At 51.0% G+C, this 27,626-nt stretch overlaps 2 protein-coding genes across 3 annotated transcripts; one reads left to right on the top strand and one right to left on the bottom strand.

The window, feature by feature from the left end:
- Positions 1-5,578: 5,578 nt before the first annotated feature.
- Positions 5,579-7,789, top strand: LOC119329022. Of its 2 annotated transcripts, XM_037602006.1 has the most exons (3): positions 5,579-5,979; positions 6,060-7,327; positions 7,400-7,789. In XM_037602006.1, the coding sequence occupies exons 2-3, from the start codon at positions 6,071-6,073 to the stop codon at positions 7,511-7,513; spliced, it is 1,371 nt and encodes a 456-aa protein (XP_037457903.1). In that variant the 5' UTR covers positions 5,579-5,979; positions 6,060-6,070; the 3' UTR covers positions 7,514-7,789. The 2 variants fall into 2 exon arrangements, with proteins under 2 accessions (XP_037457903.1, XP_037457902.1); XM_037602005.1 differs by having other exon boundaries at positions 6,060-7,789.
- A 523-nt stretch (positions 7,790-8,312) lies between these two features.
- On the bottom strand, positions 8,313-10,969 carry LOC119329023 (pentatricopeptide repeat-containing protein At1g07590, mitochondrial-like). The gene is made up of 2 exons (XM_037602007.1): positions 10,611-10,969; positions 8,313-10,447 (listed from the first exon to the last, which is right to left on the bottom strand). The coding sequence occupies exon 2, from the start codon at positions 10,442-10,444 to the stop codon at positions 9,188-9,190; it is 1,257 nt and encodes a 418-aa protein (XP_037457904.1). The 5' UTR covers positions 10,445-10,447; positions 10,611-10,969; the 3' UTR covers positions 8,313-9,187.
- Positions 10,970-27,626: the final 16,657 nt, after the last annotated feature.

The following is a 27,626-nucleotide window of genomic DNA, read 5'->3' as shown; positions in this document are numbered from 1 at the left end:
TTCTGTCTAACAGTTTTTGAATATGTTCCATAGCTCTCTATTATTCAGTTGCAATTTTAGCAAGTGTTTTGTAGCTGGGTTTTGAACCACAATCAGAGTCATCGTCACTAGATGTTTGATAGTGAGTAGTGCGTGTGTTTACCTTGGCACCGCGTGCCATGAAGCAGTAGGTAGAAGCGGAGTAGTCCTTGTCATTTGCATTGGTGTCGGTGATGAAGTCCTTGTCTTCAGTGTTGAAGATGGACTTGGCAACGTATGCTGTAGCCAGACTTGCGACGCCTGAATCGGACTCCTCCTCAGACTCCACCTCCGCCTCCTCAGAAGCGGACTCCTCCTCTGAATCCATTTCCTTGCCAACAAACGCACGTGCCTTGCCAGATGAGCTCTTCTTGTGTGATGGAGACTTTGAGGAAGACTTGGAAGAAGACTTTGAGTATTTCTTCTTCTTCTTGTCGTTAGAGTCATATTCCTTGCTCTTCTTCTTCTTTTTGTTCTCATTGTCCCACTGTGGACACTCAGAGATGAAGTGGCCAGGTTCTTGCACTTGTGACATGTTTTCTTCTTGTAGTCGTGAGCAGAAGCTTCACAATCCTTGAGCTTGATCGGGAAGACTTTCTGAAACCTTTCTTCTTGGTGAATTTTTGGAACTTCTTCACAAGCATAGCAAGTTCCCTTCCAATGTCTTCAGGATCATCCGAAATGCTGTCAGATTCTTCTTCAGATGAGGAGACAACTTTTGCCTTCAAGGCACGAGTTCGCCCATAGTTTGGACCGTAGATATCTCTTTTCTCAGAAAGCTGAAACTCATGTGTATTGAGCCTCTCAAGTATGTCAGACGGATCGAGTGTCTTGAAATCAGGACGTTCTTGAATCATCAGGGCTAGGGTGTCAAACGAACTATCAAGTGATCTCAGTAGTGTCTTGACGACTTCATGTTTGGTGATCTCAGTAGCGCCGAGGGCTTGAAGCTCATTTGTGATGTCAGTGAGTCGGTCAAATGTGAGCTGGACATTCTCATTGTCATTTCGCTTGAAGCGGCTGAAGAGGTTGCGAAGGACACAGATTCTCTGATCTCTCTGGGTTGAGACGCCTTCATTGACCTTGGAGAGCCAGTCCCAGACCAGCTTAGATGTTTCCAAAGCACTCACACGGCCATACTGTCCTTTGGTCAGATGACCACAGATGATATTCTTGGCAGTAGAGTCCAGTTGAACGAACTTCTTGACATCAGCAGCAGTGACACCTTCTCCAGCCTTGGGAACGCTGTTCTTGATGACATACCATAGGTCGACGTCAATGGCTTCAAGATGCATGCGCATCTTGTTCTTCCAGTAGGGATATTCAGTTCCATCGAAGACGGGACACGCAGCGGAGACTTTAATTATCCCTGCAGTCGACATAGCTAAAACTCTAGGTGGTTAAACCGAATCACACAGAACAAGGGAGCACCTTGCTCTGATACCAATTGAAAGTGCGTTATATCGACTAGAGGGGGGTGAATAGGATAGAAATAAATCTATTACCCTGCAGCGGAAGGTAGACTACACTAGGCAAGCCATAGTCAAGTATTCAATAGAGTGAACGCACAATGACTAATAGCAGCAATGTAGTAAGGATCAGGTAGGAAGATATTGTGAAGCCACACAGAACACGCAGTCACTCAGTGAAGACAAAAGATAGTGCGAACATACAATGACTTCACAAGGAGTAACAGTAAGTAAAGGGAAGGGAAGATGAAACCAGTGACTCGCTGAAGACAATGATTTGTTGGACCAGTTCCAGTTGCTGTGACAACTGTATGTCTGGTTAGGGCGGCTAGGTATTTAAACCTTAGGACACCCACTCCCGGACACCCAGTCCTGAACACGCAGCTCAGGACACCCAATCCTCACCGTATTCCCCTTGAGCTAAGGTCACACAGACCTCGCCCAATCACTCTGGTAAGTCTTCAAGGTAGACTCCCAAACCTTTACAGGCTTCGTTCACCGGCAATCCACAATGTCTCTTGGATGCTCAGAACGCGACGCCTAACCGGCTGGAGGATGCACAGTCCTCAAGTGTAATAAGTCTTCAAATCACACAGACAAGAAGACTTAAGTGATGCCTAATTCTCTTTGGCTCTGGGTGGTTAGGGCTTTATCCTCGCAAGGGATTCTCTCTCAAGGTTTCGAGGTGGGTTGCTCTCAAATGACAAAAGCCGTACTCTGAATCTGAGCAGCCAACCGTTTATGGTTGTAGGGGGTGGGCTATTTATAGCCACTTGGCAACCCGGCCTGGTTTGTCCGAAATGACCCTGGGTCACTGAGGAACTGACACGTGTTCCAACGGTCAGATTTCAAACTCACACGACAACTTTACTTGGGCTTCAAGCAAAGCTGACTTGCCCGACTCTGGACAAGATTCGCTCTCAAAGTCTTCACTCGAAGACATAGGTTTTGTTTAAGCATCACTTCAGTCATTCTGACTGGTTCTCTTGGACCCCACTTAACAGTACGGTGGTTCCTATGACTCAACATAGAAGAAAGAGAACTATGAAAGATCTAAGTCTTCGAGCTCCATAGGCTTCATGTGGTGTCTTCTCTTGTCATAGTCTTCAATGTGAATATCTTCATATACCACCTTTGACTTCAATGTCTTCATACATTTTTAGGGGTCATCTCTGGTAGGAAAACCGAATCAATGAGGGACTTCTACCTGTGTTATCCTGCAATTCTCACAAACACATTAGTCCCTCAACTAGGTTTGTCGTCAATACTCCAAAACTAACTAGGGGTGGCACTAGATGCACTTACACCTCCGTTGCCTTCACCGTCATCCTCTCCCTTGGACCCAGCACGTCGAGCTCTTGGACTAGGCACAGGGTGGCCCGTTGTGCCACCGGGGTGGAGGAGGGGTTGGTCGCCTGGTGGGCGCTGTGCCTGACGGGGGCTGAGGGAGCGCGTGTCTTGAGCGGAGCGGACGGCCTGCGAGCGGGTGGCGCGTCGGCGACGAGGGTCGTGGGGGCGTCGCGGAAGAGGAGCCGAGTGGTGGTGTCGCCTTGCCTGATTTGCATCTGCTACACCTAGTGCGTCACCGCCCCATCTCGGTCGTGGTTTTCGCTGGGGGGCCGTGGTCTTGTACGCGTGGACGGAGTCGGTTTGCATGCATGCGAGGGACCCACCGGTGGTCAACGCCGCTGCACCGCTGGCGTCCGCGTGGTTGCCGTCGAACTCGAGCGGGGCGGCGAGGGCGCCCGCAATGGCCTCCTCCAGCTCTTCCTGACCGAGCTCGATGCGCGGCGGGGAGGGAGCTGAGCGTCCCCACTCTTGAAGAACTCGGCGACGGGGTCGGCATCGGCGTGGTTGGCATGGCTCCTTCTTGCTGGTGGCGGCGGGGGTGGTGGTGAGGGGGACGGCGCACTACACAGCGGCAGGGGAGGAGTGGTGCGGGTGGCGATCTCCCGTCCATGGCAGCCCTTGTTATGGTGGCGGCTGGTGGGGGTGCGGCTGCGCTGGCGAAGCTCTCGGGTGCGCTCCTTTGCCGCCGCTGGGGCCCGGCTGGAGTGGCCGCGACCCAGCAGCATGTCTGCCCAGGAGCGCCGGCCGCTGCGCTCGCTGTCATGGTCGTCGTGGTCCCTACGGCCGCCCCCTCGCTGAAGACCGTGGCATCCCAAGGAGGCCACCTTGGGTGGTTGGCGGTGCCCCTGTCCATGTTCAACGTGCCAGGTCCAGGTTGCCGGGTACACCGTTGGGAAGGGGGCGCCGTCGCCGGACTCTGACGAGGGGAGTCCGCTCTGGCGCGAGTGGGAGGACTGCGACGTGCGGGGGGTCCAATCCTCGATCATGTCGACGTGCACCAGCAGCTCGCGACGCCTGATGCAGGGAGGGGTAGCCACCTGGCGGCTCGGCAGCGAGAACCCCAGCATGGCCTCGACCTAGCCCGCCCCACGGGCCGCGCGCCAGGTCTCGCGCTTGGTGGGGATGCGTGCGACGTCAGTCGTCCAGACCCAACATGCGAAGGACTTGGCGTGTCCGCGCTCGTGGGTGCGGCTGTCCAGGCGATCGACGATGCAGAGGTCGCCGAGGACCTCCTCCGCGCCCGCCAGCGACTAGAGCTGCATGGGCATCCGCTCGATGACGACGCGGACGTGGAGGGTGTAGTCGTCCGACACCTCGTGGTCGTCCTCGTGCCACCCGTTGACCTTGAACTCAACGCCGTCGGCCTTGATGACGCCGCAGCGGACGACGTTCTCCTTGTGCACCGGAAGCTCGAAGTGGACCAAAAAGTCCTCTGGGTCGTGGCTGGTGATGCGCAGCAGGTGGGGCGGCGTGTGGATCTGCTCTTCTATGGCTCGACCGACCGACATGGGGTTGGCGGCGTGCTGAGGCGTCGCGGCCGTGAGGAGCACGTCGTGCTTCCGGAGCAGAAACTCTTAGTGCTCCATGGCCGGAGTGGCGACCACCACCTTGTAGCTCGACCTTGGGCGGCGGGAGGGGTCGGTGAGGAGGGCCTGGCGGTCCATGTCGACGGGGCGCGCGACCGGTGGCGACGGCGTAGGGAAACGCAGCCTCTCCCTCATCGGGCCGCGGGTGGCACCGTCCGCCCCACGCCTATTCCTCGGATTCTGTGGGCACTCCCTACCTAAGTGGCCCTGCAGCTTGCAGATGATGCAGCGGAGTGGATCTCGGCAATCGACGTGGCGGTGCTCGCTACTGAGGCATCTGAAGTAGCGGTCGTCGAACTGGCTTAAGAAGGTAGCGCGGCCAGCGTCCTCCTTAATGGTGGAGCGCTTGCCCATCTGCCTCGGCTGGCGACGCCTGGAGTTGCCCGCTGATCTACTAAGTGCATGCCGTTGCTGCTCCGATTTGACCTCCGTCCATCCCTCCCCCTCGCCCAAAGAGGAAATGGACGGTGCGGGTGAGGGCACTACCACAATGGACTTTAGCCTGCAGTTCCCAGGGCAGGGGTGCCCTGCTTGGACCGCTGGCTCGTGCGTCGCGCCCGCCTTGGAGCTCTCGCCACGCAGCAGGAAACGCGTCGGGGAGTCTGGGCGGGACGTTGACGCCGGAGGGAGCGGTGGAGAGACCAGCGCTTGCATCGGACCGCTGGATCCAGACAGATCTGCCGCGGTTGCAGGGTCTCCCTGCGCCGATCTGGCGCTGCACGAGGAGCGGGTCGAACACTGGGATCCAGCAGGGGACGTCGGCCGCATGGCGGATTTGGTGGCGCCCCGGCCCGGGTGGGCAGGGACGGAGGCTGGTGGCCGCCGCGGCCGGAGTGGCGCGCGGCGCGGGAGCGGGAGGGGAGCGGGAGCCTGTTGGGTCGCAGCCTTCCTATTATATATTTGGAAAAGAGTGGAGCATATGATTTGCGACCGGTGCAAGTAATCTAATCAAGCCACACATATACCGACGATCTAAAATGTTTTGAGGGGATTATGATTTTTGTTTGTTTTGAGGGTAAATTTGAAATAATTCATGGATATTTATGAAGAGGAGATCCATAATTTACATACAATTAAATCCTTCCAAATCTTGTCCACCAAAAATAAATGCAATTGTGCTATAAAAAATGGCTCCCAACCGAGTTTGTTGAGGGAACAGGGAAGACAGCGGGAGAAGAAGGGAAGAGGACGAGAAAAGCCGAAAATAAAACCTCTCCTTCCCCTCCCCCTGTTCGTCGTTCTTCTCGGTTCGATCCACTCCAGCAGCCCCAAATCCCGGCCCGATTCCTCCCCAAATCCAATCGACTCCCTGCCGGAATCCGCCCTCCCACTGATCGCCGCAAGCTCCCGGACCCGGAGCAAGCAATTTCGCGCCGCAAGAACTGCTCGCCGTCCGTGGACAAAAGCCCTCGCCCGACTCTCCCAACTTCTTTTCTGTTCGTCCTGACCATCGTCTTACGCGCCTCGCCGCCATCGCCGTCGCAGTTCTTCCTCGTCTCGTCTGGACATCCGCGTTCCTGCTATCTGCACCCCGTCCGCAGCCTTTGGGTTTCGAGGTATGACCTGTTTTCGTGAAGCGATTAGTCAATTCCCGCCGCTCACCTTCACAGCTTCTAACACCCGGCTCACTATTTAGATCCGCCCTTGATGGCGGGGGAGGAGGCCGCGGAGGGAAGCGGGAACAGGAGGCGGATGGATCTAAACCTGTACCTGGGCCTCCCTCCATTGCCGCGGCCTCCAGGTCGGCTGGGCGTAGCTATGGATTGCCCGCCGCCGCCCAACTCGGCCATTCCGGTTCCGGAATCTCCAAGAACGGATGAGCCTGCAGTATTACCGGCACCAGAGGAGATGCCGCCACTGCCCGTTGTATACTCGCCGTCCAATGCGCTCTCCACGCCGGAGCTATCGCTGATAGATCCGATGCTCTTTGATTGGCTTGATGGCCTCAGTACGGACAGTGAAGAGGCTCTTGATGCTGGTGAACCGGCTGTGGTGCGCGACGCGCCCTCACATGATGCCAATGTATCACCACCGCCGCCAGCGCCATTGTCTCTTCCTGGGCTGGAAGGGGTTCGCCTTGAATGGGTGGAAAGGCTTTCTCACCCTATTCTGGTGGCTCCTGCAGCCGGAGCAGAGATGGTGAGCACGAGGGTGATGAGGCAATCTATGGGGGCTGTGAATGCAATTGAAGACATGACGCCTGAGCTCCGCCTGCAGAGGTTGATCCAGGTGAGTGAACAGCACCACATTGTGAACCGCAACCAGCGGCCGACCAGCCCAGAAGCAGAAAGACTGGCGCAAGCCATCCAGCGGTCTCACAGCTCTCTAGATGCATCAAGGCGGCAGAAGCTCGATGGTGATGGCAAGATGACAGGAATGGGTGCCGTCAAGAAGGACGGGAACTGTGGGTGCAACTCCAGTTTCGAGTGCAATATCTGCCTTGAAGCGGCTAAAGAGCCTGTGGTTACACCGTGCGGCCACCTCTTCTGCTGGCCATGCTTGTACCAGTGGCTCCATGGACATTCAGCCCACTCTGAGTGCCCTGTCTGCAAGGGAGAGGTGCTCGAAGTAAATGTCACACCAATATATGGAAGAGGAGGCGGTGAACGGGACGCCTCCAGCAATGATGTTCCTCCCAGACCACGCGCAAACAGGAGTGAGAGCTTGAGGCAGCAGCTGCAAATGCCAGACCCAAGAGGCATTGCAAGCATGGTGAGACGGTTGATAGAAAACCAGGATATAGTGAGAGGCCAGGCAGCTCCACCTGCAGGCGGGGTTGAGGTGACTGTACTTCCCGCAGCCCGGTCAAGGGCTAGGGTACGGAGACAGCAAAGACACAGTCTTGTTTCACCCTCCCCAATAATGCTGCGTGCAAGCAACGCGGCCCCTGAGAGTGGCAATCAGGTCCGATTGCCGTCTTCTAATTCCGTTAATGCTGCACCCACAGTTACTCAGCAGTCGTCATCCATGGAGCAGGCATCGACTTCTAGCACCCTGGCTGTTATAGTGGGACAGGCAGCCCAAAGTAGGAGGTCCAGACCTTCGGAGTCCACAACCACAAGAAGAACAAGGAGGAGGCAGCAGCAGTAGGTAAAAGTGGTGCTGCCATTTTCTCCAATAAAACATATATAGATCATGCTTTGTCTGTACCATGTCAAGCTCCAAAAACATAGTCAAGATTATAAGGTAGGAATGTATATGCTATTGCTTTGCTCATGTATACCTTTTTCATGGAAAAGGAATTATTAGCATGTATGTGGGGATAAATTTCCCTGATATTGCATCTGTTTGTTTTTCAGTGAATTGTTAATTGTTATCTCTGTACTGTGTATGCCTGAATTTGAAGATAGTTAATTTCCTCAGCTATAGTTTTTGTACCGTCAAGACTGATGAATGTAGCAACAAATGCACCATTCTTTTCTATTCTAAGGTTTCCTCTTGTCTTAATGACTTGATCTAGTGTCCAGAAAGATTGGCATCCAGATCTTGGATAAATCTTTTTGTTTTTCTCATGATCTGAAATGATAGTCCAATGTAATTTGTAGTATATTAGTACAAGTCACTGCGAAAAAAAATGAAGATATTTTTCCTTTAAGCTCCTGCAGAACATGAAGAGTTCTTCTGGATTTGCCACCGCAGCCAGCTGTTTTGACATTGTATAAAGTGGATAGTACACTAATAGGTTGTCAATGTTTGGAACATGCAGCAGTACTCTACTTCTCTGTCCCAAACAAGCAACCAGCTGTCCAGTTTTAGTCGAACATCTCATGGGGCATTGTCTGCCCCTGCATATCAAGAACCAGTCTCCCTCTGAGAAAAAATAAAAGAACCAGAAGATGACCAAATTTGTTTGAACAGATGAACATTTGCTATTTACATTTCAGGATTGTCATTTGATTACACCGAACAACAGGAAACACTATAGAGTATATCACAGATATTTCGCGAGGTCCAAAAGTATCACCATTGGTAGTTCTGGAGATCAAGATGGTTGGATGGGTCAGCGTCAAATAGAGTTTATGGAATTCACCAGCTTCTCAAACCTTGTCCATGTGCAAACCTCTGCAAAAATGTCAGACTGCTCCTGGATATGCACATGATTGCTCATTTTGTGACCAGCACCTGGGAACAACGTAGCAATAGAGAGCTACAAATACTGTTATGGGTAGTACAATATCTTCAGTACATGTAACATGTCTATCTAGTCTCGACGTAACTGTAAAATGCTGAGTTTGTAATTTTTCTTGGAAGTGTTTGTCCAGTGACTGGTGTAATTTCCCTTGGTCCCTTCTAGTCTAGTTTTAAGTGAAATGCAGATCTCCTGCAATGTTTCAGAAACAAAATCAAAATGGCAATAAAAAAACTATACATTCTAACAAAGACTCGCTGACCTAACTGATTGTTTTATGCAACTCATACACAAAGGAAACACCAGTTTCGATATTTTGACCATGCAAGTTTTGGGCAACCTGCTTGGATACCAAAAGAAGGTGCATTCATCAATTGGATTGTGCACATGTTCATGTACCACTCCCACAGTCAAATGACGATTGAATGCATCGTGTGCAGAAGAAATGGCTCAACTTAGCACTGATGTTTCCTTTTCATCCTAATCCTTCAAAGCCCCGGCAGTTGGTTAGTGGTTACTGTATGGACAGTATCATGTCTTGTACTGTTCAATCAGTCTCAGAAGGCTGGAGCCGGATCCCCTGACGTACGGCCCCCTACCGTTGGGCCGCTGATGGGTGGGTCCGGGCCCACACGTCAGTGTGTGGGCCGTACGTCAGATGAGCCGCGTCCCAGAAGGCTATGTGTCTCGGCGTCAGGCATTGCACCTCTCAAAATCATCGTCTTTACAAAATCTGGCTCATAAACTTTTGCTTTAACATAAGCTTTTAGAAGGGTATTATACACAAAGGAATTTCTACAGTACTTTGATTCATTCAGTTCTGCAAAAACTTTCTTCGCATTTTCTAAGTCACCAATCTCTGCAAAATTTTCAAGCAATAAATGAGTGGTCTCCAACCATGGTGTTGAACTTTTCACCTTCCTTGTGACAACTTCCTTTTTTCCCATATCCATTGTGTTCACAGCTTGTTTCACAAAACCTGCTTTCAAGCAACCCAATGCCAAGTGACAATACGTAATAGCATTTGGTTGACAACCACTTGCTCTCATTTCTTTGAACACGGCCGCTGCTTTATCCACAAGGCCATGCCTGCAGTAAACTGATAACATGGAATTGAACTGTTCTGTAAGCTTTAGCTTCCTTGTTGATTTGATCTCTCGCCAAATCTCTTCTGCCTGCTCAACACAGCCAACCTTTCCAAATGCTTCAATTGCTAGTGTAAAGCTTTTGGATCGAATATGAGGAAGGCATTGCATGAGGTTCCACGTCATCTTTAGCTCATGTTCCTTTCCAAGGTACCCATACAAGATAAGAAGAATTTCCTGTGTAGACCAGTTAGTACCTGTCATAGAATTCTTGATGGCTTCTATGTATGTCTGGGAAACAGTATATAGCCTTGCTACAGCATGTGAAATTGCTAGAATGCCATAAGTGATCTCATTTGGCTCAATCTTTGCTCTTTTCATATCACTGAACACCCTCGCCACTCCATCAATATTGTGATCATTGGCCTGTATTTTCAGCAAGATGTTGTAGGTTGAGGTGTGGGGGGTCACTCTACTGGCTTTCATCTGAGCGAGGATTTTGGAGATAGTCTTCCTACGCCCCTCAGAAGAATGGAGGATGATCAAGCGATTGTAAACGTACGGTGAAATTGGCAGGGACAGTTCCCTCATCTTCCTCAGGTAACCATATGAAAGCTTAATCAAGCCCTGCTCCAAACAAGCCATTACAAGGTTATTGTAGAGCAGCTCATTCCGGAATTCTTGAGGTATACGGAGGAAGAGGCTCTCGGCTTCAGAAATGCCATGAACTTTAGCTGTGAACTCTAGGAGATAGGAGTAATCAAGCTCACTCAGCTTGTAGGGTCTCTCTCTGATCACCCATTCCATGACCTGTAGGGGAACAAACGAAATGGAGTGTTACTTCCTTATAACAGACTAAAAAACACTACTGGCAGTAAAAAGGAAAATCCATCGGATCCTCTGTGCATCTTCACACCGACGAGCGGCATAATAATGGAAGACAGACAAAAGAAAAGGGGCGGGGGGGGGGGACCTGGAGTCCGGTGCGATGGACGACCCCTCCTGCTCCGACTCATCAGCGGTCTCCACAAGCGCAGGAGGAGGCGCGAGGGGTGCGCTTCCCGAGCTGGTAAAGAACGTGGCGGCGGCGCGGATCGGCGGCCGACGGCACCGCAGCAACACGCGCAATGGCGTTAACATGGTTGCGGCACCTCGTCGAACACCTGGCGCGCACGACTCCGCCTCTGCCTCCCAACAGTCACAGCTGCAGCAGCCAGGACAGCGTCCGCACTGCTCAGAGCCTCAGAGCACAGATCGAGGTTCCGCGGGGGCCGAGATGGCTCCTCCTGCCGCTTCCAGGTTCTGTCTGAACCAACCGTCCTTCGCGTTCGGCGTTGCCTTTACTCGCCGTGGGAGGGGCCGCGGCTTCAAGGGCCGGGGTATTTGATTTTTTGCCACCACTTATTTAGCACTTTGATATTTTGCCACCCTTTACATTGTAATTGATCTGCTAGCAGAGCAGATCCCAACGCCGCGCGCCGGCGGATGACGCGGGAATGAGTGAGGGCCCACCTCGCGAGGAAAACACGGAGAGGCGATCGAGGCGATTGTGAGGCGATCGCTGTCGAGAGCTAGGGTTAGGGTTTTCCGCGGTGGTGGTGAGGCTATCGGTGGTGCGTGAAGGGGCGACGGCGTCCCCGAACGCGCGGATCGGCGTGGATCTGACTCTGCTGTGGACGTGCCATGGCGGACAGGATGAGGAACGGGGCGGCGGCGCCGCAGAACGCAGCGAGCGCTCCCAAGGCGACGACTACGCCACGAGCGGCAACGGGCGCGACGGCAGCCCCCACGGGGGCGACAACGCCGCGATCAGGCGTGCGTATGGCGGCGATGGGCTCAGTGCAGAAGACACCACTGGACGCACAAAGCAGAAACTCATCGCAGTCGCCCGTAGATGGCAAAGTCTCCGAGGAGGCGGCGGGACTAACTGCGCGCTTGGGGGGACTTGTGCTGACGGAGAAGGAGGCTGCAAGGTTTGTCTTCAAGGAGCCTGAACGAGAACAAGCTAGGCCGGCGAAGTGGTCGGCCATAGGGAAAGCGTTTACCCCAAGGCTCATGAATCAGTGTGCTCTCGAGATGGCGATGCCAAGGGCATGGGGCCTCCACAAAGAAGCAAAGTTCAAGATAATTGGAAGGAACATGTTCATGGTGAAGTTTGGAAGCGAAGGTGACTGGAAACACGTGTTAAATAACGGACCCTGGCAGTTTGACTTCAATATTGTGGTGCTCAAGGATTATGATGGTGTTACTAGACCATCTGAGATGGTGTTTGATACGGTGGAGGTTTGGGCTAGGGTTGCTGATCTATGTCACATCCCTAGTCTGGTATGACCTAGACTAGCTAGTCATTTGTGCATCATGTTTAAAATTCATTTAAATTTGAAATGAGGATTGGTGGAACCCTCAGAATCATTTTTGAAAATGACCCAAATAAAAATTTCTCCAAAAGGGTCCAAGAAAATGCTCATATTGCTCTCTGAAAATATTGGACAGAGATAAAAATCAAACCAATATTTTTAAGAGCTCATAGGTATTTAACTTTGGCCATTTGGATTAATCCGATAATTATTTGCCTTGGATATATATTGTTATATATATAAAATATAGTCCAAACATTATGCCACCCGCTGAGGAGCTTTGGATTAATATAGTTAGCTCCTGCAAAAATTGGCATAAGGTAATAAAATGATTTAATATTTTAATTAAATCAAAACAAATGTCAGAAAAATTAGAAAACAGAAAAAGAGGAGAAACTTACCTGGGCCTCCTCCCTGTGCGGCCTGGCCGGCCCAGCAGCCAGCGCCGGCCCAGTCCACTGGCCCCCCTCTGTCGTCTTCCTCCCCGACAGAGGGATGGGAGCGTGCCCGGCGCGCGCGCGCCACCGCGCCACGCCACCTCCCTCTCTGCCTGCCTGCCCTCTCCCCTCCTCGTCTGGATGCCCCGGAGACGCCACGCAGCCACCCCGACCTCTCTCGCACTCTCCCTCGCCCTCCTCCTCTCCCCCTGCTCTCTCCCTCGCACACCCGAGCGCCATCGCCGCCGCCGCTCGCCGTTGCCGTGGCCACTGGCCTCCCCTCGCCTCCCCGACACGCTTCCCAGCTCCGCCACGACCCCCTCTACCTCCTCGTCAAGCCACGCACCTCTGGACGCGCTCCATCGCCGACGCCATTGTCTTCTTCACCACCGACGCCGGAGATCGACCTCGCCGCCATCGCCGTCGATTCGCCGGACGCAGGACGTCCCCGAGCACACCGGCCTGCTCTACGAGTCCGCCGTGAGCCCCTCTTCCTTTCCCCTCACCTCTCTCTCTCGCGCGTGCCCTGTAGCCGCTGCCCCGCGAGCGCCCGAAGCCGCCGTCCGCCATGGCCGGCGAGCTCCGTGCCCCCGAGCACCTCCGCCTCGCGTAGTAGCTCGATGTGCTCCTGCTGCCTCGTAGCTACCGCCTGTGCCCTCCGTTCGCTCGAACGCGAGCTGCAGCCCCACGCCCGCGCTATCCCGAACTCCGGTCGCCGCCCAAGTGGTCGCCGCCGGCGATATAGACCGTCTCCGGTGAAACAGAGGGCGCCACAGGATGCGCGCGAGCCTGGGCTTCGCGTAGGTGCTCTCCGCCGCGCGATTGGTCGCCGGAGCGACGATTCCGCAGCCCTCCGTCGCGTTCAGGCCTCGCCGGCGACTAACCGCCGGCGGGTTTGACTTGTTTGACCTGGGATTTGACCCCCCAGGGTCGCTGACTAGTGGGGCCAGGCCCTGCTAATTTTAGTTAAAAAATAACTAAACCTAATTAGCCACTAACACTGACCAGTGGGCCCGACCCCCCTAATCTGTTAATTAAGTTAATCTAACCCTGTTTAACCCCCTGTCACTGACGTGTGGACCCCACACGTCAGGTTTGATCCCAGTCAGCCGCAGTTGACCGCTGACGTCGTGCTGACGTCATGCTGACGCAATAATATGATTTCTGGATTTAAATTAAATCAGGAAATTCCAGAAATTGTTTTAAACTTCAAAAATTCATATCAATTCAACCGTAGCTCAGATTGAAATGATTTATATATGAAAAATTATCAGAAAAATGCAATCTTTCCATCTGTACTAGTTTCATGCATGACAAACCAACTTATACTTGCTGTATAGGTGAAAACACATTATGGCATATATAAGAGACTTAATTTAGAATTGCATTTGAGCTTTGGTTCAAATGGACTTCAAACCAAATGAGTACTAGTTGCATTAGCACAATCAGCATCACATCTTCATGCCATGTTCATGCATCATTGTGTTGCATATGCTTGTGTTTTGATTGTTGGCACCGCTCCCTCTCGATAGGTCCTACTCCGGAGTCCGTTCCAGAGTGCCTGTCTATGAAGCAGTGCCTCCCTTGTTGATCTACCAGGCAAGCAAACCCCCTTGTTCATTCCGATAAAATCCTACTCTCTCGCTCCTGCTCTCAGTTATTGCATTAGGACAACAACGATTCTTCTGCTACTTTGTGCTGCGGTAGTTGAACCCATTCCTCTGCATGACCTGTCATTGTCACAGTAAATAGTTGAAACCCACTAGCATGTGTAGGAGTTGATTGAAGCCATTGTTGTGTTCCTACCATGCTATGCCTGCTATTGCTTAGAGTTGTGTCATGTCTGATTCATTGGGAGTGAATTGGAGTGTTATGATATGTTCTGGTGCTGAGAGTTAAGTGTGTGAACACGATTTGGTAAAGGTAGCGGTGAGAGGCCATGTAGGAGTACATGGTGGGTTGTCTCACTGGAGCCGTCCTTAAGCACTGAGTTCTATGTATGTTGTCCAATGACTCGATACTACCACACATTGGGATCCTTAATTGACTCTCTCGACTTATTAACCAACTTGATCTCTGTCCAGGAGTCGCAACTAGTTTCTGGTGTTTGTAGGTAGTGTTAGTAGTCTACCAAGTGGCACCCGGCCAGGTGGGCTTGGGACAGACTAGGCACATGTGGCCTGGTGTACCGAGTGGCACCCGTATGGTGGGCTCGGGAACCCTGCACACATCGTTTGGGGCCGTGAGCGACACCCCGGCCGGATCTCCTTGCGGATGGAACCCGAATAGGCGATAAACCTGGGCTAGAGTCTTGTGTGGTTAGTCAGGTCGTGGCCGACACCCTCGCCAGGCTTCCGCTTGAAGGTTGCCGAGATACATGACGTGTACATGGCGGTAAGTGGCGAGAGCGTGTGTGAAGAAGTACACCCCTGCAGGGTTAACATGATCTATTCGAATAGCCGGGTCCGCGGTTATGGACTTCTTGGATGCTTACATGGTACATAGACAACTTGAAGTGGATACCCTAAAATGCTCAAGACAAGTGTGAGTGCTATGGATGGCCTTCTCGTAGGGAGACGGGGATGAATCCATAGTAGTGTATTGTGTGGTGATTAGTGGACTCGTGTACGTTGTCTCACCTCAAGATTTTCTGGTAGTCGTAGAACAGGATAGCCACAGAGTCAAAGCTGGCTTGCTACAACTAAACCCCACATTACCCTCTTGATACAAATGCATGTATGATAGGATCTGATGTAAGTCTTGCTGAGTACCTTTGTACTCATGTTGCTTTATTTATGTTTTTGCAGCGGAGACTTCGGTCTTATTAGTGCTCTCGTGGACTTCGACTAGTAGCTAGTACCTCAGCTACGATCTTGATCGGACGTTGTAGATAGTCAGGCTTTCAGCCTTTTTCATTTATAGATGTCTGTACTCAGACATGTAATGCTTCCGTTTGTTGCTTGTATGCTCTGTATGATGGGTTTTGTGACCCCTGTTTGCAATAAATGCTATGATGGCTCTTCTGAGCCTCTATCTATATGATTGTTGAGTTATGCTGTGATGCCATGTTGTATAGCACATACTTGCATGTTATGCGTACGTGTAATGTGTATTGCTATGTGTGGGATCTGACTATCTAGTTGTTTATTCTTTGTAGCCTCTCTTACCGGGAAATGTCTCCTAGTGCTTCCACTGAGCCCTGGTAGCTTGCTGCTGCTCCGGAACACTTAGGCTGGCCGGCATGTGTCCTTCTTCGATCCTGTGTCTGTCCCTTTGGGGAAATGTCACGCGATGAATACCGGAGTCCTGTTAGCCCGCTACAGCCCAGTTCACCGGAGTCCTGTTAGCCCAGTGCTACAGCCTGGATTCACTCGCTGATGACCGACACGTTCGATGCTGGGTCATGGATGCCTGTCCCTGTAAGTTAGTGCCACTTTGGGTTTACGACTAGCCATGTCAGCCCGGGCTCTTTATCATATGGATGCTAGCGACACCATCATATACGTGTGCCAAAAGGCGCAAACGGTCCCGGGCAAAGGTAAGGCGACACCCGCGGGGATACCGTGCGTGAGGCCGCAAAGTGATATGAGGTGTTACATGCTAGATCGATGTGGCATTGAGTCGGGGTCCTGACAGCGCTGGTATCAGAGCCTGACTTCCTGTAGGATTACCAAGCCAAACTGGTCGAAGTTGAGTCTAGAAATTCTTTAGTTATGTAAGGGAATTGATTGTGGGAAGGAACGTAAGGCTCTTTTTACTTCTTATACCTCATGGCCTTCTGATCTGAGTCATCCTATCTTTCCAACGGGATTAAGGAACTAGGCTTTCTCTTCCGTCTATCAGGATCACGTGTTACTACTCCGTAGTCCCATAGGATTGGTTGATCAGAGTCATACCCCAGTTTTCGAGTAATTCCGGTGTAGTCTGTTTAGTATGATCTCAGAACCTTGAGTAATGATGAGTATGTTACCACCCCATTTTTAGCAGGATGTCTCATTCTGAGCATTTTACTGCCGTTATGCTGCCGGAATTTTCCTAGGAGTTCGAGAGATACTAATTCCTTGTCCTACATTCTACAGTCTATAGTTGATGCTGACTCCGTCCCTGGTTTCGTTTCTCAGGATGTCATCAAGTTCTATTATTCGTAGCCAGAACCATGGATATGGTGGGGATGAGGATCCTCCTGATCCGCCTTCGTTGACAGAGTTCATGTTAGAGATGGAGAGGAACAAGCGTGAGTCTAACCGTTTGTTGGCACGTATCGACAAGAACACCGCACCTCAGTCCAATAAGTCTGTGACCATTCATGACTTCATTCGTTTGCACCCACCTACCTTTCATCATTCCATCGAGCCACTCGATGCAGATGACTGGCTCCGTAGCATCACTCATAAGCTGCATTCCGCGAGCGTAGCTGAAGATGACAAGGTCACCTATGCCACATACCACCTGGAAGGTCTTGCTAGTCTTTGGTGGCAGAACTATGAGGCTTTGCTTCCAGCTGGCCAGATTCCTACCTGGAAGGATTTCACTGATGCTTTTCGCGAGCATCTCATTCCTGAAGCCCTCATCGATCGCAAGAGAGAAGAGTTCTGTAGTCTCACCCAGAATAAGATGGCTGTTGATGCTTACAGCAGAGAGTTCGAGAACCTCGCCTGTTATGCCACAGAAGAAGTGTCCACGGACGCCAAGAAGCAGGCTAGGTTCCGAAAGGGTCTCAATCCCAAGTTGCGTCGTGATCTCCACCTGCATCATTGTGATACATTCCAAGCTCTTGTGAACAAAGCCATTAATGCAGAGACAGCTCAGCTCACTTACGAGGAGTCTCGTAAGCACACCCGTGATTTGGGATCTTCCTCTGGCTCTAGTTCCTAGAAGCGCCGGATTTGGGTTCCAAACTCCGCTCTTCCTTCCGGTTATACACCGAGGTCATCTCATGTGGTGCCTTCCCCAGCTCAGTTGTATGTTTCAGCCATGCCTACTGGTAGACCGCTTGTCACTGCGGGTCCACGTCCAACCTCAGGGACTTGCTTCACATGCGGGAAGCCAGGACACTATGCACGTGACTGCTCTCAGACTAGTTATGCTCCACCCCAGCCCGAGAAGACTGTTGGCTGTGTTAAGCCGCCGAGTAAGACGATCAAAGCCAAGCCAGTTCACACTGAACGTGGACGTGTGCATCACGTCTCAGCTAAAGATGCTCATGATGATCCGGATGTCGTTCTTGGTACACTCCTTGTCAATTGTCACCCAGCATCAGTTCTATTCGATACTGGAGCATCTCACTCCTTCATTTCTGAAGGCTATGCTCGTTTGCACGACATGTCATTTTGTGATATGCCAACTCCGCTTGAAATCCAAACCCCAGGGTCTAGATGGCAGACCACCAGAATCAGCTATGGTAATGAAATCCTTGTTGACAGACTCGTATTCCTTGCATCACTGGTAGCCCTCAAGTCCTCAGATATTAACATCATCTTGGGTATGGACTGGATGACAGCTCATCATGCCAAGATTGATTGTTACACAAGATCTGTTCAGCTTACACACCCATCTGGCAAGATAGTCACTGTCTCCACTAGAGTTGCAAAGCGTCAGCTCTATTCTCTTAATGACAGCCCTCTTCCAGACCTTGAAGATATCCTGGTAGTCCGTGACTTTCCGGATGTCTTTCCAGAGGAACTGCCAGGTGTTCCACCTGACAGAGATGTAGAGTTCGTCATAGATCTTATCCCAGGAACTGCTCCAATCTCCAGAAGACCTTACAAGATGGCACCCTTAGAACTAGCCGAGCTTAAGAAACAACTCGATGAGTCCTTGCAAAAGGGTTTCATCCGTCCTAGTTCTTCTCCTTGGGCTTGCCCCGTCCTCTTCGTCAAGAAGAAGGATGGTACAGACCGGATGGTTGTAGATTATCGTCCCGTTAATTTGGTCCCGATAAAGAACAAGTATCCGCTCCCCAGGATCAACGATCTGTATGATCAGCTCATTGGATCCTCAGTCTTCTCCAAGATGGATTTAAGGTTAGGATACCACCAAATTAAGATCAGAAAGGGGACATTCCCAAGACAGCTTTTGTCACTCGTTATGGCCAGTACGAGTACACCGTCATGTCCTTTGGCCTAACCAACGCCCCAGCCACATTCTCCCGCTTGATGAACTCGATCTTCATGGAGTACTTAGATAAGTTCGTCGTGGTTTACCTCGATGATATTCTTATTTACTCGAAAAACGAGGAAGAGCATGCCGAACATCTTAGACTTGTGTTAGAAAAACTCAGAGAGCACCGCCTTTATGCCAAGTTCTCCAAGTGTGAATTTTGGTTGCCAGAAGTGACCTACCTAGGCCACGTAATCTCTGGTAAGGGCATTGCTGTCAATCCCGTGAGAGTTCAAGCCGTTCTCGATTGGACTCCACCTGAGACCGTTAAACAAGTTAGGAGTTTCCTTGGTCTAGCCAGCTATTGTCGCCGCTTTGTTGAAAACTTCTCCAAAGTAGCCAAACCCCTCACGGAACTTCTCAAGAAAGATAAAAAGTTTGAGTGGTCCCCACAGTGTGAACACAGTTTTCAGGAACTGAAAAGGCGCCTGACCTCTGCTCCCATACTTGTGCCACCGGATTTCACTAAAGACTTTATTATCTACTGCGACGCCTCATGATAGGGACTAGGTTGCATTCTTATGCAGGATCGTCATGTGATTGCCTATGCATCTCGACAGTTGCATCCACATGAGGAGAATTATCCTACGCATGATCTAGAGCTTGCAGCCGTAGTCTATGCACTCAAGACCTGGCGACATTACCTTCTTGGTAAACGTTGCGAGATCTACACCGATCACCAGAGTCTCAAGTATATCTTCACCCAACCGAATCTGAACCTTAGGCAAAGACGTTGGTTGGAGTTAATCACAGATTATGATCTAGGGATTACCTACACCCCAGGCAAAGCCAATGTCATGGCTGATGCTCTAAGCCGTAAATCCTATTGCAACAATCTCATGTTGCAGCAAGGCCAACCACTTCTCCATGAGGAATTCTGTAAGCTTAACCTTCACATTGCTCCTCACGGATTCCTTTCTACCTTGGTGGCAAAACCTACTCTTGAGGATCAGATCATAACTAGCCAGCAATATGATACGGGTATTTCTCGAATCAAGGATAACATTAAGAAGGGAGTTGGTGGATGGTTCTCTATGGATGATCGTGGTGTTGTTTTCTTTGAGAATCGCTTGGTGGTTCCCAAGAATCAACATCTGCGACAATTGGTTCTTAAGGAGGCGCATGAATCTCCTCTCACGATTCATCCCGGTAGTACTAAGATGTATCAGGATCTACGCCAGAGGTTCTGGTGGACTAGGATGAAGAGAAAAATCGCTGAGTTCATTGCTAAATGTGACGTTTGTCGTCGCGTTAAGGCAGAACATCAGAGACCTGCTGGCACCCTTCAGCCTTTAGCTATTCCTGAATGGAAATGGGATAAAGTTGGTATGGACTTCATCACCGGCTTTCCCAGGACCAAGAGAGGGAATAACGCTATCTTCGTAGTCGTTGATCGTCTTTCCAAAGTGGCTCACTTCCTTCCTGTTCGAGAGAGTATCACTGCTAGTCAGCTTGCTGACTTATACATTTCTCGAATAGTATCACTCCATGGTGTTCCACTAGAGATCAATTTAGACCGTGGCAGTCTTTTCACTTCTCATTTCTGGGAGAGTTTCCAAACTGCCATGGGAACCCATCTTTCCTTCAGTACTGCTTTCCACCCTCAGTCGAGTGGTCAGGTGGAACGGGTCAATCAAATTCTCGAAGACATGCTTAGAGCTTGCGTTATCTCATTCGGTATGGATTGGGAGAAATGTCTTCCTTTTGCCGAGTTTGCTTATAACAATAGCTATCAATCCAGCCTCAAGAAAGCTCCTTTTGAGGTTCTCTATGGACGAAGATGTCGAACACCTTTGAACTGGTCAGAAACCGGTGAAAGACAATTCTTTGGACCGGACATGATCCAGGAGGCAGAAGAGCAAGTTCGCATCATTCGTGAGAATTTGAAAACAGCCCAGTCTCGTCAAAAAAGTCAGTATGATCGTCATCATAAGGATATGACTTATGAAATTGGCGACCGAGCTTACCTTCGGGTTACTCCTTTGAAGGGTACCCATCGTTTCGGTATCAAGGGCAAGTTGGCTCCTCGTTACATTGGTCCTTTTCGTATTCTCGCTAAACGAGGAGAAGTTGCCTACCAATTGGAACTACCCCCACATCTTTCTCGAGTTCATGATGTCTTCCACGTCTCTCAACTCAAGCGTTGCTTCTCGGATCCTATCCGCGGAGTGGACCACGAAACGCTTGATCTCCAAGATAACCTCACCTACCGAGAGTACCCGGTTCGCATTCTTGATCAAGCCGAGCGTGTTACCCGACGTCAGAACATCAAGTTTCTCAAAGTTTAGTGGTCTCGTCATTCCGAGAGAGAAGCTACTTGGGAGCGAGAAGATCGTCTTCGACTGGAGTACCCCGCTTTCTTTCCGTCGACCCCTGAATCTCGGGACGAGATTTTTTCAAGTGGGGGCGAGTTGTCACATCCCTAGTCTGGTATGACCTAGACTAGCTAGTCATTTGTGCATCATGTTTAAAATTCATTTAAATTTCAAATGAGGATTGGTGGAACCCTCAGAATCATTTTTGAAAATGACCCAAATAAAAATTTCTCCAAAAGGGTCCAAGAAAATGCTCATGTTGCTCTCTGAAAATATTGGACAGAGATAAAAATCAAACCAATATTTTAAGAGCTCATAGGTATTTAATTTTGGCCATTTGGATTAATCCGATAATTATTTGCCTTGGATATATATTGTTATATATATAAAATATGGTCCAAAAATTATGCCACCTGCTGAGGAGCTTTGGATTAATATAGTTAGCTCCTGCAAAAATTGGCATAAGGTAATAAAATGATTTAATATTTTAATTAAATCAAAACAAATGTCAAAAAAATTAGAAAACAGAAAAAGAGGAGAAACTTACCTGGGCCTCCTCCCTGTGCGGCCTGGCCGGCCCAGTAGCCAGCGCCGGCCCAGCCCACTGGCCCCCCTCTGTCGTCTTCCTCCCCGACAGAGGGATGGGAGCGTGCCCGGCGCGCGCGCGCGCCACCGCGCCACGCCACCTCCCTCTCTGCCTGCCTGCCCTCTCCCCTCCTCGTCTGGATGCCCCGGAGACGCCACGCAGCCACCCCGACCTCTCTCGCACTCTCCCTCGCCCTCCTCCTCTCCCCCTGCTCTCTCCCTCGCACACCCGAGCGCCATCGCCGCCGCCGCTCGCCGTTGTCGTGGCCACCGGCCTCCCCTCGCCTCCCCGACACGCTTCCCAGCTCCGCCACGACCCCCTCTACCTCCTCGTCAAGCCACGCACCTCCGGACGCGCTCCATCGCCGACGCCGTTGTCTTCTTCACCACCGACGCCGGAGATCGACCTCGCCGCCATCGCCGTCGATTTGCCGGACGCAGGACGTCCCCGAGCACACCGGCCTACTCTGCGAGTCCGCCGTGAGCCCCTCTTCCTTTCCCCTCACCTCTCTCTCTCGCGCGTGCCCTGTAGCCGCTGCCCCGCGAGCGCCCGAAGCCGCCGTCCGCCATGGCCAGCGAGCTCCGTGCCCCCGAGCACCTCCGCCTCGCGTAGTAGCTCGATGTGCTCCTGCTGCCTCGTAGCTACCGCCTGTGCCCTCCGTTCGCTCGAACGCGAGCTGCAGCCCCACGCCCGCGCTATCCCGAACTCCGGTCGCCGCCCAAGTGGTCGCCGCCGGCGATATAGACCGTCTCCGGTGAAACAGAGGGCGCCACAGGATGCGTGCAAGCCTGGGCTTCGCATAGGTGCTCTCCGCCGCGCGATTGGTCGCCGGAGCGACGATTCCGCAGCCCTCCGTCGCGTTCAGGCCTCGCCGGCGACTAACCGCCGGCGGGTTTGACTTGTTTGACCTGGGATTTGACCCCCCCAGGGTCGCTGACTAGTGGGGCCAGGCCCTGCTAATTTTAGTTAAAAAATAACTAAACCTAATTAGCCACTAACACTGACCAGTGGGCCCGACCCCCTAATCTGTTAATTAAGTTAATCTAACCCTGTTTAACCCCCTGTCACTGACGTGTGGACCCCACACGTCAGGTTTGACCCCAGTCAGCCGCAGTTGACCGCTGACGTCGTGCTGACGTCATGCTGACGCAATAATATGATTTCTGGATTTAAATTAAATCAGGAAATTCCGGAAATTGTTTTAAACTTCAAAAATTCATATCAATTCAACCGTAGCTCAGATTGAAATGATTTATATATGAAAAATTATCAGAAAAATGCAATCTTTCCATCTGTACTAGTTTCATGCATGACAAACCAACTTATACTTGCTGTATAGGTGAAAACACATTATGGCATATATAAGAGACTAAATTTAGAATTGCATTTGAGCTTTGGTTCAAATGGACTTCAAACCAAATGAGTACTAGTTGCATTAGCACAATCAGCATCACATCTTCATGCCATGTTCATGCATCATTGTGTTGCATATGCTTGTGTTTTGATTGTTGGCACCGTTCCCTCTCGATAGGTCCTACTCCGGAGTCCGTTCCAGAGTGCCTGTCTATGAAGCAGTGCCTCCCTTGTTGATCTACCAGGCAAGCAAACCCCCTTGTTCATTCCGATAAAATCCTACTCTCTCGCTCCTGCTCTCAGTTATTGCATTAGGACAACAACGATTCTTCTGCTACTTTGTGCTGCGGTAGTTGAACCCATTCCTCTGCATGACCTGTCATTGTCACAGTAAATAGTTGAAACCCACTAGCATGTGTAGGAGTTGATTGAAGCCATTGTTGTGTTCCTACCATGCTATGCCTGCTATTGCTTAGAGTTGTGTCGGGTCTGATTCATTGGGAGTGAATTGGAGTGTTACGATATGTTCTGGTGCTGAGAGTTAAGTGTGTGAACACGATTTGGTAAAGGTAGCGGTGAGAGGCCATGTAGGAGTACATGGTGGGTTGTCTCACTGGAGCCGTCCTTAAGCACTGAGTTCTATGTATGTTGTCCAATGACTCGATACTACCACACATTGGGATCCTTAATTGACTCTCTCGACTTATTAACCAACTTGATCTCTGTCCAGGAGTCGCAACTAGTTTCTGGTGTTTGTAGGTAGTGTTAGTAGTCTACCAAGTGGCACCCGGCCAGGTGGGCTTGGGACAGACTAGGCACATGTGGCCTGGTGTACCGAGTGGCACCCGGATGGTGGGCTCGGGAACCCTGCACACATCGTTTGGGGCCGTGAGCGACACCCCGGCCGGATCTCCTTGCGGATGGAACCCTAATAGGCGATAAACCTGGGCTAGAGTCTTGTGTGGTTAGTCAGGTCGTGGCCGACACCCTCGCCAGGCTTCCGCTTGAAGGTTGCCGAGATACATGACGTGTACATGGCGGTAAGTGGCGAGAGCGTGTGTGAAGAAGTACACCCCTGCAGGGTTAACATGATCTATTCGAATAGCCGGGTCCGCGGTTATGGACTTCTTGGATGCTTACATGGTACATAGACAACTTGAAGTGGATACCCTAAAATGCTCAAGACAAGTGTGAGTGCTATGGATGGCCTTCTCGTAGGGAGACGGGGATGAATCCATAGTAGTGTATTGTGTGGTGATTAGTGGACTCGTGTACGTTGTCTCACCTCAAGATTTTCTGGTAGTCGTAGAACAGGATAGCCACAGAGTCAAAGCTGGCTTGCTACAACTAAACCCCACATTACCCTCTTGATACAAATGCATGTATGATAGGATCTGATGTAAGTCTTGCTGAGTACCTTTGTACTCATGTTGCTTTATTTATGTTTTTGCAGCGGAGACTTCGGTCTTATTAGTGCTCTCGTGGACTTCGACTAGTAGCTAGTACCTCAGCTACGATCTTGATCGGACGTTGTAGATAGTCAGGCTTTCAGCCTTTTTCATTTATAGATGTCTGTACTCAGACATGTAATGCTTCCGTTTGTTGCTTGTATGCTCTGTATGATGGGTTTTGTGACCCCTGTTTGCAATAAATGCTATGATGGCTCTTCTGAGCCTCTATCTATATGATTGTTGAGTTATGCTGTGATGCCATGTTGTACAGCACATACTTGCATGTTATGCGTACGTGTAATGTGTATTGCTATGTGTGGGATCTGACTATCTAGTTGTTTATTCTTAGTAGCCTCTCTTACCGGGAAATGTCTCCTAGTGCTTCCACTGAGCCCTGGTAGCTTGCTGCTGCTCCGGAACACTTAGGATGGCCGGCATGTGTCCTTCTTCGATCCTGTGTCTGTCCCTTCGGGGAAATGTCACGCGATGAATACCGGAGTCCTGTTAGCCCGCTACAGCCCGGTTCACCGGAGTCCTGTTAGCCCAGTGCTACAGCCTGGATTCACTCGCTGATGACCGACACGTTCGATGCTGGGTCATGGATGCCTGTCCCTGTAAGTTAGTGCCACTTTGGGTTTACGACTAGCCATGTCAGCCCGGGCTCTTTATCATATGGATGCTAGCGACACCATCATATACGTGTGCCAAAAGGCGCAAACGGTCCCGGGCAAAGGTAAGGCGACACCCGTGGGGATACCGTGCGTGAGGCCGCAAAGTGATATGAGGTGTTACATGCTAGATCGATGTGGCATTGAGTCGGGGTCCTGACAATCTACCTTTGAATAAGCGTTCGAAGGAGTTCGGTGAGGCGCTTGGGAATTGGTTGGGTGGAGTGGTACGTGTGGATGTCGAGAAAGATGGATTTGCAAAGGGTCCGAATCTGCGTTTCAGAGCTAAATTATCAGTGCATGAGCCGTTGGCCCGGGGGTTCTATCTTAAAAAAGCGGAGGAGGACTTGGAACAAACTTGGTTTGATTTCACCTACGAAAAGATTCCGCACTTTTGTTTCGAGTGTGGACGGCTGGTACACAATGAGGGAGGCTGTGTCCCCCCGGTGGAGTCGGACCAACAGTGGGGCGAATGGCTACGGGCTTCGCCGGGCAGATCGGGAGCGAGGAAGGAAGGATCCTACAGAGGGCCAACCAGCAGTGCCAGTAGCTATGGGAGTGTTAGATCAAGTGAAGGGGATATGGGCAGCAGGAAGATGGGATCTGTACGTGATCTCCCAACAAAACGCAACCTTAATAGGGAGTTTGACAGACCTGCTGATTCTCGCACTGGCGGGAATGAGCATGGTGTCCAGGGTGAAGTGTCCAGCCCCAACAAACAGCGGCACGGGCCGAAGGTGGCGACGGGCAAGGACCTGCGGGATGAGCTTGAGCAAAAAAGGGAGCAGAATATGCGCAATGAACTGAGGCACCGTCAGATGAACAAGCAGGCTGAGCTAAGGTCGCAGTACAAAGCATATACGTCCAGAGAGCATTATGGGGGAGGAAGCTCTAGCCACACTAGAGAGAGGGAAAGGAGGAGGGGCTACTATGTGAGGAAGCCAAGGCCGGAGCAAGATGAACACAGTGCAGCTAGGAGCCCGGTTCATGATGGCACTGGAGATAGGAAGCGAAGGCCGAAGCAACATTGGGTGGTAAAGGGGGATTCCGTGAGGCAAGTTGGTAATGATACTTTCATTCGCGACACAAGGCAAAAACACGTCTTCCGTGTTTGACCATATCTCTGAGCAGCATGATGCATCGGCGGCCCCTGTGAGGCAGGGCCGCCGGTCCCAATGAACATCTTGGCCTGGAACTGTCGAGGACTGGGGTTGGACTCGACAGTGGGCGAACTCCGAGACCTGATTAGGTCCTACAACCCAGCGGTGGTGTTCTTAAGCGAGACAAAAAAGAAGGCGAAGGCTATGGAGAAATTGAAGTGGAGTTTGGGTTTCCGAAGTGGTGTGGCGGTTGACTGTCAAGGTTTGAGTGGGGGTTTAGCGATGTGGTGGAGGGAGCATCTTCAAGTCACTGTTCGACCTTGGTGCCAATATTTCCTGGATGTGGAAGTAGGTTGGGAAGGCAAAACCTGTAGGATCACTGGATTCTACGGTGAGCCCGATGTGGTGCATAGGAAGAAATCATGGGACGCTCTTCGATACCTGAGAAGACAAGATGAGTTACCATGGCTGTGCCTTGGTGACTTTAATGAGGCTTTACTGCAAACTGAGCAACGAGGTGGTAACCCGAGGAGTTTCATCCAAATGGAAGACTTTCGTGATTGCTTGGCCGACTGCGGCCTAGCTGACCTCGGCTTCTCCGGGTATCCCTATACATGGGATAACAGAAGACAAGGAAATGAGAATATCCAAGTTAGATTGGACCGAGGCACATGCAATAATGAGTTCATGGTAATGTTTTCGGATACACATGTCCAACATATAATCACGGAGGAATCGGATCACTGTGCGCTGGTGGCCAAGGTTCTGGAGACGGCTTCAGAGCGGGATGATCGAGGCCCCAGGCAGTTCAGGTACGAGGAAGCGTGGACAAGGCATGAGCGGTACGAGTCAATGGTCGTTGAAAAATGGAATGCAGCGGACACAGGGGGGTTGGGTATTTCAGCTACATGCAGCAGGCTGTCTACGCTTTCAAAAGGTATGCAAGAGTGGGGAAGAGTAGTTTTTGGATCGATACGAAACCAAATAAAGCAGCTGCAAGTTCAGTTAAAGGATGCAAAGTTCCGAGCTCTACGGACAAGCTACCAATCAGAAGTGAGATAAATAGAAGAACAGTTGCGAGAGGTATATGCGTGGGAAGAAGTGATGCAACGACAGCGGTCGCGAGTGGACTGGCTAGCGGCGGGTGATATGAATACGAAGTATTTTCAGGGAAGGGCCTCGCATAGAAAGCGGAAAAATACAGTTCGAGCGTTGCTTCGAGATGATGGGTCAAAGTGCATGGTGAATGAAGAGATGAGAGAGATGGCAGCAAAATTCTATGAAGTGTTGTTTACATCTGAGGGGTCGGTGGGTGCCCAAGCATTACTTCAGAATATTCCTAGCATCATTTCTAAGAACATGAACCAGAGACTTGTGACACCGGTCACTGACGAGGAGATAGAGCATGCGCTGTTCCAGATGGGGCCAACAAAGGCACCGGGCCCTGATGGGCTGCCAGCCCTCTTTTATCAACGACACTGGTCGCTTGTAAAGGAAGAAGTGTGCATGGTGGTGCGTGATTTTCTTGCTGGAGTAGTAGCTCCGGAGGCTTTTAATGCGATG

The sequence above is a fragment of the Triticum dicoccoides genome, chromosome 7A, assembly GCF_002162155.2.
Source record: "Triticum dicoccoides isolate Atlit2015 ecotype Zavitan chromosome 7A, WEW_v2.0, whole genome shotgun sequence".
NCBI lineage: Eukaryota > Viridiplantae > Streptophyta > Magnoliopsida > Poales > Poaceae > Triticum > Triticum dicoccoides.
This window is presented reverse-complemented; position numbering and strand designations above follow the sequence as displayed.

What these genes read in the sequence shown, in the direction of transcription:
- LOC119329022 (XM_037602005.1), top strand. Translation starts at nt 6,071, where the DNA reads ATGGCGGGGGAGGAGGCCGCGGAGGGAAGCGGGAACAGGAGGCGGATG.
- LOC119329023 (XM_037602007.1), bottom strand. Translation starts at nt 10,444, where the DNA reads ATGGAATGGGTGATCAGAGAGAGACCCTACAAGCTGAGTGAGCTTGAT.